The sequence below is a fragment of the Triticum aestivum genome, chromosome 2B, assembly GCF_018294505.1.
Source record: "Triticum aestivum cultivar Chinese Spring chromosome 2B, IWGSC CS RefSeq v2.1, whole genome shotgun sequence".
NCBI classification, from domain to species: Eukaryota; Viridiplantae; Streptophyta; class Magnoliopsida; order Poales; family Poaceae; genus Triticum; species Triticum aestivum.
In genome coordinates this window covers 650327037-650345857 of record NC_057798.1, presented here as the reverse complement: position 1 = coordinate 650345857, position 18821 = coordinate 650327037, and the positions used below count along the sequence as shown (strand labels likewise).

At 45.5% G+C, this 18821-nt stretch overlaps 1 protein-coding gene across 2 annotated transcripts; it reads right to left on the bottom strand.

The window, feature by feature from the left end:
• Positions 1 to 1697: 1697 nt before the first annotated feature.
• Positions 1698 to 15309, bottom strand: LOC123041895 (pumilio homolog 1). 2 transcript variants are annotated; one of them, XM_044464455.1, is made up of 10 exons: positions 15143 to 15309; positions 14482 to 14660; positions 4159 to 4329; positions 3830 to 4074; positions 3500 to 3641; positions 3283 to 3390; positions 2742 to 2954; positions 2533 to 2643; positions 2246 to 2446; positions 1698 to 2144 (listed from the first exon to the last, which is right to left on the bottom strand). In XM_044464455.1, the coding sequence occupies exons 2-10, from the start codon at positions 14656 to 14658 to the stop codon at positions 1917 to 1919; spliced, it is 1596 nt and encodes a 531-aa protein (XP_044320390.1). In that variant the 5' UTR covers positions 14659 to 14660; positions 15143 to 15309; the 3' UTR covers positions 1698 to 1916. The 2 variants fall into 2 exon arrangements, with proteins under 2 accessions (XP_044320390.1, XP_044320388.1); XM_044464453.1 differs by having other exon boundaries at positions 3830 to 4329.
• Between the last annotated feature and the right edge of the window lie 3512 nt (positions 15310 to 18821).

The window sequence follows — 18821 nt, the reverse complement described above, 5'->3', positions numbered from 1 at the left end:
TATATATGTTGAAGTAAAAATAATTGAAATATACACCACGAAGGCTCAAAAACATCCCTCACTCAAATTATGTGGATGCAATTTCTTTTAATAAGATTTTACTCTAAACATAAAATACATCTGATTTAAATTTGGATCAGGCCTCCCGAGCAAAGCTAGAGAAAAAACCGCGAAGACCCAACTGCCACTCGGAAGTTCCCGCTGCGTGGCTGACTGCTCGATCCCCTTCCGCCGCCGCCATCCGGCCGTCGCCGACCGATTCCGGCCAGTTCTGGCACCGCCCCAGCCACCGGGCCTCCATGGCCGCGTCCTCCAACCCCGCGGCCGTCGCCGCCGCTCCCGCACTCGTCGCCATGGCCCTCCACCGCCGCCACCACGTCCCGCTCCTGCCCGCCCGTCGCGGACGCCGTGGCGCTCGAAGTCGCTGCTGCATTTCTGCTTGCGGACTGCTCGGACGACGCGTGGCTCGCGTTCAAGTCGCTGGCGGTGGCCTCCCTCTCGCCGTCGCCTCCCGTGGCGCGTGCCCTCGCGCGTGCTCGATTTGCTCGTCGGGCGAGCAGCAGCAGCTAAATCGAGCGCCGGCTGTTATAGCACAACATCACTCGTTTTGCTCTGGTTAGTAACAGCATCGCCATAGTTCAGATAATGTTCAGTTCCTAGTGTCCCTGCCATGCTAGTTTCTGTATGTTCAGAAAGGTACAGTTGTTCGGCCTAGTTCAAGTTCAGTTTAACTCAAATTGTATGTTTGTTTAGGATTAATTTGCGATGATTTTGGTATTATTTGGTTCAAATATATACTCCCTCCGTTCCAAAATAGATGACTCAACTTTGTACTAAATTTAGTATAAAGTTGGGTCATCTATTTTGGAACGGAGGGAGTATGAAATTGTGGAGTGCCTGCTGTGCGGCTATCCTATTTTACATTATCTATTGGAGTGCTAATGTCCTATTTTACATGATTCGTTGGAGTTGGAGATTTTTTGTGATGTAAAACCCACTTTTTGATGATGTAAATTTTACTACTAACACTTTTGTGTTTTACATCATTTATTGAAGATGCTCTTAGAGCTGACGACGATCAGGACGATGGTGCAGCTGCCATGCGGCCCGCCTGAGAGATTATCCTGATGCGTAAGTATAGCCGCTAGATGGTGTTTAGATCTGCAAGGTACGTATGTATGGAGTCCTCTGTTAGATCAATGCAAATCAAGTTTTGTTTTGTCTCCTTTTTCTTGTGGGAATACATACTAAACTAGGGCAGTAGGAGTGTAGGACTGCTTAAGCCAAGCGAATTAACTGATCAAAGTATTGCGGCGTGCATGGAAGGAGCTGCCCTTGCCATTGAGTGGAGCCGCGCACCATTCCTCCTAGAAACTGACAGTGCAGTTGTCATCTGCCACAGTGCCTACAGCCACGCCTTCGACGATGCTGCGAGGCCCAACCGGTACCTTAAAGCACACTCTGCCCACCACAACCAAAATGATGCATCATCCACAAAACAATAAACCTAAATGATGCATCAAGTGATATACTATATGTTTCTGAATTCAAAGCCTGAATGAGCCGTCTAGCTACTATATTTTTTACTGCCTGGTCGACCTGGAACATGCATATGCCTGGTGAAACCAACCAGCAAGATATTTGAAGTCTTAAACTAAAGTGATGAAGCCCTCACAAAATGGCATGGAAAACAAATAGTTCAATTCATAGATAACGGTAGGCTGGGTGCTTGACAAATCCTTTGACCAGAGGAGGTTATAGTTCGGTTCTCCTCTACAGAAACGATTTAGTTCACCTGACGGGGAAAACGAAAGCAACTGAGTTCACCTTAATTCAATTTCTGCCGATCTCTCATGCTCCAGGATGAAGAAGAGAGACATACGACGCAAACCATTCTAAAAACAATTTAAAACACGCTAGACGAACTTGGACGACGACGATGTTTGCCCAAAGGAGTCGGGGGACGGTGCCATGCCGTTGAGGAGCCGCTCGACCTGCGCGATGACCTGCCTCCCATGGGCGTACATGACCAAAGTGTCCCTGTTGCGCCTCAGCACATCCACGATCACGTTGAACTGCCAATCGTTCACCACGTCAACCATCTGCCGCACCACGCAGTTTGCATACTGGTGGATTATCATGCCCTGCATGGCCAGGCAACCACGCAAGATTAGTCATGTCTCATGTGTACTATATCTCTCTAGGGATGTCGAGTAACGGCGGTAAGACCTCAAGAGCCACATACCACGAGATGATCTGCAGTTTGACCACCGCCTGCAGAAAGGATCTCATTTATGAGAAGCTTGCAATCGTGGTAGCTGCCATAGATCAGGCACTTCTCAATGACTTTGGAAGAGTGCTTCTGGTGGCTCATCTGTACTATGCTTCCAGCAAGTTTCAACATAATAATTTGTCGATAACGAGGTCCTCCATGCTCCACAATGTACTGCAACATGTCGATAGAACACACATGTGAATTGTTTGTTAAGCCGCGATAATATTTCATCAATTACAAACCACTACACACTTTACCTGCACAACGTAGTTTCCATATGGGTCTACAGACAACTCCTTTACACAATCGAGAATCTCTTTGATAAACATGTCCATAATTTGAGGGTCCTTGCAGAACTCCAGCATTTTCTAAGAACACGAGGACGGGAGGAATAATTAGTGAACAAGGTACAAACAAATGTCGAAAGATAGGAAGCGGTAAAAAGTGTAATGCCCAAACTAACAACCTGAACCACATGGAATCCAAAAGGATGGGTGGATAACATCTTGGCCTTGCCACATAATCGTCTATAGATGAATTGGATATATTGTGGCTGCACACACTCCATGCATTTCTGAACGGCATGGTTTGCATGTTGATTGCAGATACATTTGAATAGGTTGCTATCAAGCTCCGTGGCCATCCCTATTTGTTGACTAATGCCGCTTATTTCAAAAGCCTGAACAAAGAGACACCATCAGTGACCAAGCTCGCAACGAAACAATATGGCATACCAGGGTAAAAACTTAAAACATAATGAAACATAATCAGCTTAAACTATTTATGCATTTGACATTATACTATGTTTATAACAGAAGTTATCTAAGATAATGGACATATTAACAAGACAATAAATGGGAATGAATGGTTTGACTAAATTACATATTCTATCTTACATGACATTACAAAGTAGAGGCCTTCCAAATAGAAAAGTGCAGTTTTGCAATCTACAAGCACACCTTAATTCCTTCCATCATGAGATGTTAAAGTGATAGTGTTCAGCTTACCTTCTGGATCACCCGACAACCATAGAGATGAAGGCTTAGGTCTAACACATGCCCCATTAGATTAGCAATTAGTATCCTGAAGTAGACTGCTGGTCCATGCTCAAGAAGCTACAAAAAAAATTAGAAGGTAAGTATAGAAGTTTATGTCCGATTAATCTCCACATCCTTAATTGGAGACTCAAGGTACAAAATTCTACAGGAATTGGAGGAAGAAAACCTTTTGGATAACGTAAGTGGGAAAGGCATCAGTGGCCAGTGTAAGGATGTGAGGCGTGATTTCTTTATATAGCATAACTATCTCTCCAGTAGTTGCTTCGTCAAGTTTCTGCCGTATAAAGCAGCTGCCAATTGGGTCAGCACTGCATGTCAAATACAACAAAGGGTAATGGATGGGTTACCATATAAATGTCGCAATTTCTTCAATGGAATCATGGCACAGTAGGAGGCGTAACCTTAAGAATATACTGACTGAAACTGATGCTTAGTATGTACTAGTGATATCTTAACAAGTTAAGTATGAAGATAAGGTTGCATGAGTTATGTGCACCTGAGAGCAGGCACGTGACCCTTGACATTGATGAGCCGCATAGACTGGTTTACTGGATTCTTGATCAGCTGAAGAAGTGAATTGACCTGGGAATTCCCAGGAGCATTTATATTTGGCACATGCCCCCCAGAACATGCCATCTCAACGTCGAGAGCGTAGTGATTCTTCAAAGCCTCGGGGGACTGACGCCATAGTTTGCAGGATAATTCCTGATCTGGGTCAATCAACGCACGAAGGCATGCCTCCTGCATCGCCATCATATTAGCAAAATTCGCAAGCACGCTCCTTGAAGAAGAAGATGATGATTGTGCACGAAAATCTTTAACAACATCCATATTCAGTAGTGGAATTTGGGAGGGTAGCTCAGCATAATCCTTGACAACACTGTTTGTAGTAGAGGCACAAGAGTTCACAGGCTGAAATGGATCTATGTATGTGTCGCCAATTTGGGGCAACCTCTGATTGTGTAGAGTCGACTCTTCTTCGCTCTTTGAATCATCCTGAAAAGGAAACAGCAATTTATTATTTCCATTACGGGGAGCACTCATTGGTTCAAATATTTCCAATAGGTAAAACAACAATGATAACGAGCAGTTACTAACTCATGATCATATGGTAGTTTCAAGGGTAAATTCCATCCATATGTCAGATATATGATACTGGTAATTGATCTCAGCTCAGTGGATCACACTGAGTGTAGAGTCGACAAGAGTGAACTTTCCTCCATGCAAATTTTATCTACAATAATCACTATTTCAACTTTCAAGACAATAACAAAAACTGCAAAATATTTGGGTTTTTTGGGCAAAGAATTATCATGTCGTGTAATATAGAACAAATGTAGTGTTGCCAGATTAAAATCAAGAAAAAATGTAGGTAACTTGAGCAATTCAATCAACCAATCACACAACATCAGTTTTAATCATGCTAAACCAATTTGTCCTGCAATCTTAAAAAAAAGGTTGACCAGAAGTAGTGGAGAGCATTAGTGTTGTGTAACTTCCATCTCAATCGACCAATTAATCTAGTAACCGAGCAAATTGCAATGAAAAAATTTCAAGCATAACATAGGAAATGCATGGTGCCCGGCACTATGTACATCTCATAGCAGCCCAAGTAACAATTGAGACGAAAATTTCTCACAAATATAAATGAAGGGAGGTGATTCACCACCGTTTGATAAGAAAAGCATCATCCATGAGCTCACGATGATGCAAGCGATGTCCCTCCCTTATAGTACCACTGGCTCCTCCCTTATCTAGGCATGTGCATGGTGGAGATGTCGTACGGCTAAGAGAAGCATGACAACATGTTGTCACAATGTACCACGAACAATGCGGAATGTATCTTAATCTTTGCCCCATCGAAATTCATGGGGAAGGCAGCTCCCGTCATGGAGTATGGTGAGATAAAGAAATAGGGAGCAAGGCAGTGAAAAAATGGGGAGAGATCTCGGCGAAAGATACAAATGATAAGAGATGAGAACGATCCAGCAACAAAAGACTGTTAATGAAATGCAAGGCCCCATCATGGGTCAATTCGATTGTTTATGGACCAACCACCTAAGTGAAAAATCATTACGTATCCTTCAAAAAGTATTTCATATCCTAACACAAATGTATGGTTGCTCGTGTTATTCAGAGAAAATGAAAATCTTCTACCTCAAGGACAACAAGCACAACCTTGATAGCGAGGGTCATGTCTATAGAGACCTAAACATGCCCTCTTCATAATTTATCCCAATGGCAAGCATGGGAATGCCTTTTTAGATTCACAAGGAATGAGAATAAAAAGAACAAGAGATTGAGGTATATTTTTACAAATTCAGATCATTGAGTCGGCAAATTTATGATCGACCTTCTTTATGATGACTCTGTGTAACCTTAGTTGTTCACCAAACATCGGCCTTAGATCTCCGATGGATAGTTTCCGGATGAGGATTAGGAAGATTATGTGGAGATCGATAATCGATGGGCAATGAGAAATGGAATACAAAAACTCAACATGAAGCATACATGGCGCAAGTAAGGGGAGGACTGTGATTTGTGAATAATAGGACACAAGAGAGGACTACCTATAGAGGCAACGATTTTGATGCGGAGAAGGTAGGGCAACTATGAGATCAAGGGAGATGCAATTGAATTTATTTATTTATTGAGGGGGAGATACAATTGAATAGGGAGACTCTTGAATAGGAGGGAACAAAGCTAGCACTACCCACTCATGGCCATGATGGGAAGCCTATGTATAGATAGGTAACGTGCATGGTTTGGGATGTAGGAATATTTTTGTCCTACCAATTCACACGTCTCTATAGTCATACTGAGGCACTAAGCCCAATAACCCAGCCCATGAACAATTTGAGAGATGACTCACAACATTGATTTAGTTTATGATTGCTACACCAAATCGGGGTGTGGTTTGGACACTAAATTTAAGTGAGCGTGGTTGCAATTTGCAAGTAGTGACCTTCAACGGGGACCGGCCATGGAGAGGCTTGTGATGCTAAAATCAATATAAATTTCTATGGGTGGGTGGGTGTGGTAAATTCTATAGTGACATCATGGTAGTTGAGAAATTTTTAGCATGTCACATTAGGCTTTAGTTCATTTGAAAACTACAAATTTGAGTAGTTAGTATCTCGAGTTTTATAGGAAATAATTGATGTGACGATGGTGTATTAAGTTGCGTAAAAGGTATGTTCCATACATGTCATTGGTCTTATAATGTCGCCTTGTTATAAGATGTTTCATAGAAGCAAACCCCGATAGTGGCATGCATATCGTAACATTTACGATGAAACTTAAAATATGGAACAAAATGTATACTTCATTCTTTGCCATGGATTATTTTATTCTAATTGAAAAATTTCTTGTAGTGCTTTTGTACCATGACATTTTTAACGAGGGAAATTTTTAAATAAATTTTCATAAAGAGTTTCTATGAAGGGAATTTGTAGAGAGATAAACGCATCATTGGTCACTCAACTCCCGCGAGATGAGCACATTGGTCACACTTCTCTCAAAATGTGATGAACTGATCACATTGGTTTACTTCATGATGAATTGGTCACTCCATCATTTCCAACTATAACGGGGTTGAGGTGGCGTGCTGACTTGGCATGGGGCCCATAGTGCAGTCTCTTAGGAGGCTTTAATTTGTAGAAAATATCTTGGAAAGATGTTGAGCTCACTTTCCCCTTGATTGCCAAATCGAGCATCAAAATCCTGACCCTATGCAGGCCGGCGGCGGTAGTGGAAGGTACCCTGCACGGCTATGTGGACCATGTCGGTTAGGCATCACCGACATGAATAGGACGAGGAGGCGTGACCATGGGTGGCATCTATTGTTTGGTGTTATGGGCAGCGCCAGAGGGCTGAAGCACGTGAGAGAGGAATGGAAGCCGGTGAATGTGTGCTACTGGTGACCAAAGAAAAGCTCTCATGTAAGTAAACCAAGTCCTCTCTCGAGCATATATGCATGACTGCTCAGGTTTTGCGCATGAAGATTTCATTTTTAGGAGTTGTCAGAATTCGACTTTCGGCTACCGCAATACCATTTTGACACCGAGTTCAACGGTGTGGAGCACAAGGCAGACAAGTGCATTCACCTACTTAACCCTGCGTGTCGTGTGGCAAAAGAAGGCAGTGACATTGTTCGAAGGTTTTTGGGGTACCAATTTTAGGTAAATTGTTTGATCTCATCCCAAAATGCTCCTAACAAAATCAAATCCAGTTGTGAATATTTTTTCAAAAAGACCAAAGGAATATGGTATTAATTTGATATCATGTTCTGTCTAGCAGTGAATCAAGTCCAGCTATGAATATGCAATACAATGAGTAGGCATGATGCATGTTCTCCTATTTGAAATTGAGCACATGTAGTTTGTTACTGAGTTGAGGGCGGCAAAGGCACCCTCGCTAGTCACCCTATGCTCCTTGGCAACAAGGCGCTCTGCTTCGGCAGCCTGATGCCGGATCGCCTCAGCCTGTGCAGTGGAAAGAGACGTTGTGAGCACCGCCTGGTTGCGCTGTTGTTGTGTACCATTCAGGCCTTCTATTATTGCATAGTGAGCACATACGCCTCATATCATGGGCATTGGCAGCCCAAAAAACTACCTTCTTGGCAGGAAAGAACTTATCATGATCACTGTTGCCGATGTTGTTGTGAAGTTGTGCCTACATCACCTCGAGCGCCTCCTCTTCCTCAGCATTTTCCTGCTCAATCTTCTGGTGGTTAGCAGAGAGCTCTGGTGATGCTAGCTCGATGTCGGAGGAGTTATAGTAGCCGCCCATGCTAGAGGAGAAGTTGGATGTGTCTACTTGGAGCGGCCCATACTAGACAAGAAGTCGCCCATCCCCGGCGTTGTGCGGTGGTGCCGTTGCGGAGCCGCCCATGGATGGAGTCCCACGAGGTGAGAAGCTTCCTCACCATTGTGCTAAATGAGAGTAGGACTGAGCAATGGTGTTGCTTGGCTATGCCAAAATTGTGCAGGCCGACATCATCATAAAATGAGCTGACCATGGTGGGAGTGGGAGAGGGCGATGGCGGGAAAAGAGCATTAGAGAGAATGGGTGATGCAGGGAAGATGGAAATGGCAGGAGTAGGCAATGGTGGGAAGTCACAATGGGCATGGAGGCGCCGGGTGTATCCTCTGCCAACTTGCGTAAGAGCGGTGGAGCGGAGTATAGATGAACATATGAGAGAGATGATAGAGGAGGCTTTGCAAAAGACCCCCCACCTCCTAATATTAAACTCAAGGGGTGCATTGCAAAAAAATGAACGCAAAGTAAATGTCGCTTGAGCTCAGCTTGTTTCCAGGGTGTTTTCTGCTAACTAAATACCTCCTGAATGACTGCACTATGGGTCCCATGCTAAGTCATCATGCCACATCCGCATGGATAATGGTTGGGTACGGCTGAGTGGCTAGTTCGCTCATAAAACACCCAAAGTGACCGGTCGTCACATTTTGAGAGAAGAATGACCAATGGGCTGGCTATTAATGAATATGAAGTATATACACTCCTTCAAAACATATCACAAGGGATGACTTAGGTAATAGACACACAGTTCGATTCCCCTAGATTCACACTAGGCTTTGTGTCCGACGGTATGTTTCAAATGAATGAAATGTAGTTTCTTTCTCGGAGCAATTCTCATATTGACAACACCATTAGCTCTTTAAATCTATTATCAGTTGAATCTCACAACTAAACACAATTACTTAACTCGATACATTAACATTACAACACAATGTCTATTAATGTTACATAAGTTCCCAATTGATTGGGAATGTCCTAAAAATACGCATCAATTTGGATGTTCTGAAGGGACCTCACTTAATTTAAACTTGCGGTTAGTGATCCTTGATGTCTTTCGCATCATAGAACAATGCTTGCATCCTTGGTAGTTGATAATGGCATAATTGTGACTTGCGGAGGTTCTTCCATGTACTACTCATATTGATACATGTGAAGCAAGCATGGCTAGAAGCTTGTTGATACACAACAAGCAAGTCGAATGTTGTCCTAGAACTCATAATCCAAATGCAGCCATCCCAGCTGGTATAACCATACAAGATATTCAATTACACTTGAACATAACTGATACAATTCAAAGCATCTTGATACATGGTTTTACTTATTAATATAGTAACAATATGGATACATGGTGTACGCCCCTGGTCTTTAATCACAGAGTTGCAATCACTACAACTAGCCAGCACTTTTGACCACACAAGGTGACCACTTGGTGCTTCCTTGGCAGAGTATAATATTTTAGTTAATCACTGCAACTGGACCAACTAAAATACTAACTACTAATGGTTGAACCACCACTAGCTCCAACAAGTAGGCTTTGGGAACCAAAGCATGAATTTGAGGTTTCTTTCATCCTTTGGGTATGCTAAGAAATAAGGCTTCAAGGAACAAGCCATGCCTTACACCAGAAATACCCCCGAAAGTAGGTTGTGGGAATTTAAGCATGCCTTTAAGGCATTGCTCATGTACCTATTGAGGATTTTGACTCTCGATGCCTTTGTGAACTTTAACTTTACATACTTGGGTTAAAGGTATGCATCCAAGTAGTTTGTTTACCCTTTTTGATCAACTTGGGGTGCCTTTAGAGGTTGTGCTTCATTAACCATGAATGGGCTAACCTTTATGGTCTCACTTCAAGTGCTTCATGTTTCTGTGAATAATGGTGTCAAGGACACTATAAGCACATGCTAAGAGAAAAGCACAAGGCCTATGGCTCAATGTTTGCCATGATGATCTGGCCCCTATGGCATGAGCAGAAATCTAGGGTCTTCCTGATTGTGTTGACTGATAACAAGCCTTTGTCACAATTCACACACGTAATGGAGGAGAAGAACCAGGCACAACTACTTTCTTAATGTTAAGAGAAAATCCAAGATGATTGCACTAATTGAGCACATTGCAGGAATGGGTACTTGGTTGCAGTGCATACTTAGAACAACCAAATATATATTGATTTAGTGTCATGAGGTGGTCTATCCCGGTTGGTGACTTGGAGTCTAAAATGCGCACCAAAACAGTGCGATTCTTCGATATATGATTCCATCCCCCAATCGCCTGACACCTTCACTTCACGTCGAGGACGTCGATGGAGCTACCACCAGGTGATTGCGTAGTCGTGATCTCCATCTTTGTGGCACTTAAGATACATCCATTTCAGGATTCTCTACCTGTGCTTCAATTGTCATATCACCAACTTGCCACCACCACTTGCCCCGCCACCCGCCACCAATTATAAGGGGAAATTGTATGCCCCCATCTTTGCAGGTGCCTTGAGGATTTGTTATTTCTTCTGTTGTAAGTTGTAACATGTTGTTTTCCCCCATCCACCTTAGACCTTGACTATTTGACATTTTATTAATTTTTTGACACTGTCTCAATATGTGAGGCAATAATTAGGCAGAAATGTCCCTAGTAATCTATGTTCCCCACCCAACCTTTCTGCATCTCCTAATCTCCGCTTGTTCGACCAAACTAGAGTAGACCATGGCATCAGAGGTCTTCAGGATGAAGGCAACAAAGCCCCCTAGGGTGAGGTAGAACATAGTGGTGTTGGAGAACATACACCGCAACATGGTCGGTGGGTACAGTGAGGTTTGTGTGGGGTCGGCTCCTTGTACGCGACCTTATCTCCTTATAGCGACTATCAATAGGCAATAGAGCATTGCTCGACAATGCAGTTAACAAAGCCGGATGGTTCAACCCTTTCGGCAATGAGTGCGACAAGGTCATTGTCGAAGTGTGGCACGCATGGGTCCCATGTGACAGCACATCAATGTGACATCGATGCATCAAGAGACATCTTTCGCCCTTTGCAGCACTGTCCCGATGTACCATTTTTGAAGTATATTGAACACGGATCGACATGCCTCCTTTCGCCATTGAATTTGTGGACGGTGTATCCCCTAGCTTAGTCAAAATTGGACGAATGAAATTAGAGAAGGGATTTTCCGTCCACACAACTGCCAAGGTCCCCGCATCCATGTAGGTCACCACCATCGTGCCTCAGCTCCGTCGGAGGTGGAGCGATATGAAAAACTAAATTTGGCTTTACTAACCTGCATTGTTGGCCTGATTAGATGATCTTACATTTCACCGGGAAAGCTACTTTTTTTCATGAATACGCAAAGCTTGTGTATCATTGCATTGATAGAAGGAATATAATGATTACAGATGGGGTACAACACATGACACGAACGCAGGCATGCGTGAACATGGTGCTCGGAGCATAAAGGTAAGGGATGCTCGGCTTGAACAGGGGATACACCACAGCTAAAACCTACCAAGCCCGAACCAAGTGTGGCAACGCCGAACCAACAAAAGCACCAACATCTCGAGAACCAAAACTGGGGACACCGCAAGTGAGTAAGATGACGCCTTCAAGAAGGAGCACAACACTGAGATGCAGTCGCCATTCGGTCCGGAGGAACCAGACCTAGCGTTTCCCTTGAGCTCGAAGAGGGGCGCAACTAAGGGCCTTGACAGTGCCTCCTAGAAGGAAACGACATCCGCGGATGCCGCCGCTGCCAGCATCGGTAAGCCGAGCAGGGATTTCTCCCTGGCCTGAGGTTGAGCAATCCCATAGACGCCGTATCTGGAAGCGAATATGAGGAAGCCAACGCCGGTCAGAGCCACCATGTCGGAAGGGGGTTGGCTGGGCTACATCTGCCGTCGAAGGGTAGCACCGCCTCCGAACCCACGAGCACGGATCTAGCAAAACTAGAGGCTTTGAGACGTATAGTGTAAGGCGGGTAGCGAAGCGAACCACGAGGGGGTTGGGTAACAATGATCGGTAACGCCGGCAAGCAAGGACTGGAGGGACACAGATCCTGGCTACCGTGGCCATAGTCGTCGGGTCATCGAGGAGCCAGCGAGCTGGAAGGAACGCAGTTGCTGGGTCGCTGAGGCCGGATCCGCCCGGCAGAGGATGCTGGCAGCCTAGGACACCGAAGGGGCGCGGGTCAAAGGTCGTCGGGGCCGGAGCAGCGCCAGCAAGCACTCGCCTTGAGGGCTTCATGACTGCCACTAGCACAGCAGACTCGTCGCCACCGCGAGAGCCATAGCCGTGGCTCGAGGGAGAGGACGGGTCGCCGATGATGAGGGGGGCCGCCTGCAGGAAGGCACGCCGCGGAAGCCCTTGTTACCGGCCGCAAAACGCATGCCCAAAGCATGGGCGGCAGCACCAACAGGGTTGGGCCACACACAGAGAGGAGGAATGACTGTAGGGGACGGTGCCCTGTGGCCGAGGCCGCATGCCGCGCCCGCTGCCAGACCGGCAGAGTTGCGCAGCAGCTGGGAGGGGGCACCCCTGCAGGAGATCCATGACGCAGGGAGGGTGGGGGAGCGACCAGGGGACGGATCCGTCCCGCCGCTGTCTTCTCGAGGCGCAGCACGACCATGGGGGTCAGCCCCCCAGCGGCGGCGTAGCGGAAGTGGGAGGGGAGGTGGTGCGTCCTGTGGCGACAGCGGAGCTGGGGGGCTGGGCGTGGAGGGGGGCACGAGGGGAGGAGGGGAGGAACGGAATCACCCCACCGCCGCCATCCCGGGGTGCGGCACGGCTTCGCCGGACGGCCGTCCAGCGTCTGCGCAACGGGGGCGGGCGGAGGGGGGGCGGTGTTTCCCGACGGCGGCAGATGCGGTTTCCCCCGTGTCGCCAGGGAGGGCAACGCGGGGGCGGAGCCTCGATCACATTCCCATTAGTTGCCTTTGATACTGCGAAGATGTCCAAGGCAATGTCCTTTTGCTTAAGGCTACTTCTGATCCATGAAGGAAGAAAACGAGTGATTCAACAATTATTCTCTAAACCAAATGGCCCAATGCTAGGATATTTTCTTTCTTCTCTTTTTTTGGCGGGAACACGAGGCTCTTTTCCCTTAGGTGAGAGCACGGAAGGATATGTACCTTAGGTATGGACAAAAAAACATCCTTTTTAAATGTAAAACTAGTTTCCAAAATAATTTGGTTCACTAGGCAACCACATCTGCGGTAGCTAATAAGCAACTTACCATAGTAGTAATCCGTGGTAACTATAAATGGTGGAAGAACATATCCTGCTCTCATTGAGTATAGGAGTATAGTATGTATAAAGTGGCATCATTAATGATGTACCAAATAAATAGTATATCGTAGTATGATACAGTTGGGAACTTAATAATATTTTTTAGTATGGAAAATTATTTTCTTCAATAAGAGCTAGGGTGTCTTATCTGGGTGGTGATCCTCTACAGTACTACACCCTGCTGTAGTGCAGATAACAGACGGGATCGGGTCCACATGGAAGCGACCGTACTGCACCATAGCCTACTGTAGAGCATCCTAACCCGTCTTATCTGGGGTAATTAACAAGCAACCCCGGCCCACTACAGTAGATCATGTGGAAAATTCCACTAGTACCATTAATTGGTGCCAACTATATGTATAGAAGTACTAATACAATAGAACTAGGACTCCCTGGCGAATGTTCACTTGGCAAACAGAAGGGGTCCGTTGGCAGTTTTCACTGTATTTGAGGGGTGTGGGTCTGGCAGTTTTAGAAACTGTCATGGTAGTTCTTTCCATTAGAGGGCATTTTTTGGATTTCTTGGCCAAAAATTGCAAATCGTGGGATGGAGATTGTGCAGCCAAGAGGGGAGGGGTCCTCTGGGGTTGGTCTCCAAGGAAGTATGATTTGACAACTTATTTCACACACAACCCCAGCGAGGAGGAGGACGACTAAATGTCGCACGCGCGCTAAATGTCTACGGTGCAACCTCTTAATGGGAAACAGAGAGTCACCATATCTCAATCTAGATATGATCTTCACACCAAAACCAAAATACTCATATATTCTCTCTCATTAGACCCCATTAAATGAGAGATCTTTTAGACATAACAATAATATACACTCCATCCGAGGGGCTATATCCAAACACATACTAAATATATATGATATAGTTTATGATATTCATGTAAAGAATTAATATACGGGTGTAAATGTATTATTCTGTATACTCCTTTACCTATCAATATGCATTCATAGCAGTAAATTAATTATCAGTTTTAAATAGGATGCATGATATGCACACTGTAGATGTACACAATGATATGCGGGGCTGGCATAATTAATTAACTAATTACCTGTTCATCTAAGAAGCTGAGGAAAAGGCTCCTGTCACGTTGACGGCCACCAAGAGCAATGGTGGCAGCATCGTCCTCCCATATCTCTTTGCCGCTGTCTATCCCGCTGCTACGATGGAACTGGGATGCCGTTCGCACGTAATCGTCAATGGCCTTGGATTTGCCTTTGTTATCCATCTCTGTAAAAATTTACATTGTCAGCGTGTAAAAACATGGTTCTTTTCCTCACAGGAAAGCTACATCCACAAGTTTAGTCCATTCAAACAAACAAGAGCAAGAAACATGTTTGCACCCAAAATAAGTGAACATATACCAGTACGAAATTCAGATCTAATTAGCTACAAGTAACAAGTCCAACAAAACATGATAGATTTAGATAAAATATGCACAAGATAATACAAGGGATTGGTACTCAGTGAACAGAAAATTAACTACGCACAAGATCTGATCTAAACTCTTGTATTGCATACTTAGCCTAACTATTCTGATTCAAAGGAACACAAGCATGAATTCAACATGCCCACTTACTAAACATGGGCCAGAGAAAACTATATAGCGACTGAAAAAAGTCAGATCTAGCACAAGAAACATCAAGGAGAGGAGACATGGATTAGATCTAGAGTAGTTAAGAAGCACAAGATATGGAGTATATACAACTTGCCTTGCGAGAAATTGAAGGACAGTCCGGTGGAGTATACAAGTAGTAGAGGATCTTCCGTGGTTCAAAGCAACACCAATATGCAATTAGTCCATGTTGGAACCAGAAGAGGATGTTCTCGGGTTTAAAGGAACACGAGTAGAGCCCGGAGGAGTGTACTGAATGACTTTTTTGAGAATGTGATTTTGGGAGCGAGAGAGATATAAACCGGGGGAGGGAGGGAGAGGTGCATATCAGTTTCAACTGGAGAGTTGCCACGTGTATGCGAGGCCAGGGATTAGGCGTACGTTACTATTACGCTGCTTTCCAGCCGTCCGCTGCAGAAAAGGACACAAGAAAATATATTTTTGGGAGACGCTCGAGACTTTATGCATACTCACCACTATTACTGTACATTGCTTTGAATCAAAGATCCAAAAAATTACAAAGTAACTAATACTATATATCTCTACTCCTAATGGAGCAGTTGGTAGTCTCGCTTCCAGGTTTTTTTTCGTCCCACCTCATCCGGTTTTTTTTGGTACTTCTTTGGTACTTCCTCCCACCTCCCACCCTTTTCATTTCGCTGGTTTTTTTCGTCCCTCCCCTACCCCACCGGTTTAGTTTCGCGTCACCCTTTCACACGACGAAAAAAATCTTAACGGATCATAACTTTCCATGCGTCACCCTCCCATCAATGCAATTTGATTTAGGAAACATATAATAAATTTTAAGGAAACAAATAACAGACTTTAAAGAAAAATCCAATTTTAAGGAAACAAATCAATCGATCCATCCAAATCAAACGATCCATCTCATCAATGCAATTTGCTTTAGGAAACATATAATGGATGTGAAGGAAACAAATAATAGACTATCTAAATCAATCGATCCATCCCATCAATGCAATTTGATTTAGGAAACATATAATAAATTTTAAGGAAACAAATAACAGACTTTAAAAAAATCCAATTTTAAGGAAACAAATCAATCGATCCATCCAAATCAAACGATCCATCTCATCAATGCAATTTGCTTTAGGAAACATATAATGGATGTGAAGGAAACAAATAATAGACTATCCAAATCAATCGATCCATCCCATCAATGCAATTTGATTTAGGAAACATATAATAAATTTTAAGAAAACAAATAACAGACTTTAAAGAAAAATCCAATTAACTAATCTCTACTCTTAAAGGCCCCTCGATTGATTTTTGTCCCTCGCTTCCTTTCCCAGCACTTATACAATGGAAGGAATTATAATCCACCTATTTGTTCTCCTATATATCCGTGCAGGCAACACAACATAAAACGGTGAAAAAAACACTCACCTCGCACGTCCCCCTGCCTGCAATCCCGAAACGCCGCCATCGCTCCAGGCTCCAGCCTCCGCCGTCCTACATCTTGCCCCTCTCCAACCTCAGAGACCTCCGCCACCGCCGCCATCTCGGAACCCCAGTTCAGGGCAGGACTCAGAGAGGGTGTGGCTGTGGACGACGCTGCCGCCGTCGCAGAACCCTAGGGTAGGGCGTGGTCGCGTTGCGGGCAGCGCGAGCGGCCGTGCGTCTCCCCCGTCAGGCTGTCCTCGGCAGGAACTCGGGACCTCCTCCTGACAGAGCTAAGGCCCTCCGAGGTCCAAGTCGCTGTGCGGCGTGCACAGTAATCTCCCCGGCCTACTCTGTCTTCACGTCAATGCTCATGTGCTCCGACCCTCCCCGACCCCTCCCAGCAAGCAGCAGAGTCTCTCGGGTTCGAGCTCCACCGGGCCGCCGGCGGCGGCGTCCATGTTCGTTGGGCGGAGCACAACGCTAGGTTTGAAATTCACCATGATGCTACTGATGAGGCTCTCCTTCTCCTTTGTTTCGTCTGGGTTTTTTCGTCCCCCCTCCCACCACCCCTAACTAGTAAATGCGTACATCAGGTCCATATCTGTAGGGTATTAATTGAGATTTAAAAAAAAGTGCTAGTATTAGATATATGCTGATATTAGGTAAGATATTAATTATAGGTTAATATTTGGGATCGCATTGATTGCAGCTAAACATATTAAGCGCTCAACACCGAAGCAATTTAGGTCGTTGAATGCATATGGTTTGATGACCGATATTAGTTTGATCTGCCCCTTTGGATCTTTTAGTGGTGGTATGGATTAAGAATTACAATAAAATCTTTTGAAAATAGTTTCTTCGTGGTATCAATCTTTGCAAGATGAAATGCCCCCTCCCCCCCTCCCAGCTTGATTATTAATAATGGTTTTTGAAAGCCCCATCAGTCATCCACCAAATATACGGGAAGCCTTGTACAATGAATGTACTTGAGTATGGATGATCTCAATCTTCACCATAATGTCGAAGAAAGATTCAAACTGCATATAAAATATGACCAACAAAAGGAACATCACACAATAACCTAAACTCGCCTTATCAGAATAGTGGGCTTTGCGAGGACACTCGCCTCTCTAGGTTCACGACACAGAGAAAGAAATGACGTGTACGTGATGAATACATGTTCATTGCAGCCATGTAGCTAAGGTATGAGACCACGGGATGTTCCATTAGAAAGTTAGACAAGTGGAAGTGAGATAGAGGTAAAAACAAGAAGAAAAATGACGGACGAAAAAAACATGGTCTTTCCTGACCTGGGCGACGTGAGGGCTCCACCTACCAGCCATAGACCTGTCCCAAACTCCTTCCTCCCCGCGTTGTAGTCGGAGGGTGCCACCGGGCGAAGCCCGAGCGGCCGTTGTCCGCGGCGGGGTGCTCTCTTGCGGGGCTCCTAGTTATACGGGCGACGTAGCTTGGTGGCAGTCAGTGGTGTCCCGAGGTGCAGGCAATTGGGCCAGCGTCGGTAGGCTCGACGACCGGCGGCATGCCGCGGGGCAGGCTCGTGGTGGCAGGACTAGGCGTGCTCAGGGTGGTGATTTCGACCGGACGTGGTTGTGGCTCTGTTGGTCCCGAGCAGTCCAGATCGTTCTCCTCTTTGGCCTGGGCACGTGGCGGTATTCCTCGAAGGGCACACAACGCCGGAACAAGCCTAGAGGGGCGACGCGAAGGACCATGGCGACCGGCAGGCGGTGGCTGAGTCGTCAATGAAGTTTCTTCGGCAGGGTTCCTAGGATAGGGGTGTAACGGGATTTGAGGGTGCGGCCTCAACCGGATCTGGAGCTGCCGAATTTGGCTCCATAGTGGTTGTTGCCCTGGTTGTGTGGTGTGTTGCCGTGGTGGCTTCAGTGGTGGCGCACAGGTCGTGTCCTGTATGCGTGCTACTAGGTGTCGCCGGCAAGCCCTGTCCTCAGCCACACCGTTTGTTTTGGGGCTAGATCCAGGTCAGATCGGGCCACATTGCCAGAGGTTCCCTCTTCGTGTGGCTGGTGGCGGTCTAGCTCCAAGCCAATGATGTTCACACAAAAGTGCTTCCTTGGTGGCAGTCTTGTGTTGCGATGGCAGTGGGGTGGCGATCTTGGATGCCGAGGCAGCGGTCCTGGATTGTGTGCCACAGAGATGGGCCCTTCGATGAGCAGCGTGGTAGCTGGTGTTGGCAAGGTGCGTTGTGGTGGGAGATCCTGGCAAAGCTGGTGCCGTCAATGGCGACCTAGCCCTGATCTGGAATCCTTGTCAGGGACGGGCTTGTAGCTTGTTTCCACGACAAGATAGAGGGTGGCACCACTTCACGTTGTGACCCTCTTAGGGATGTCGCAATA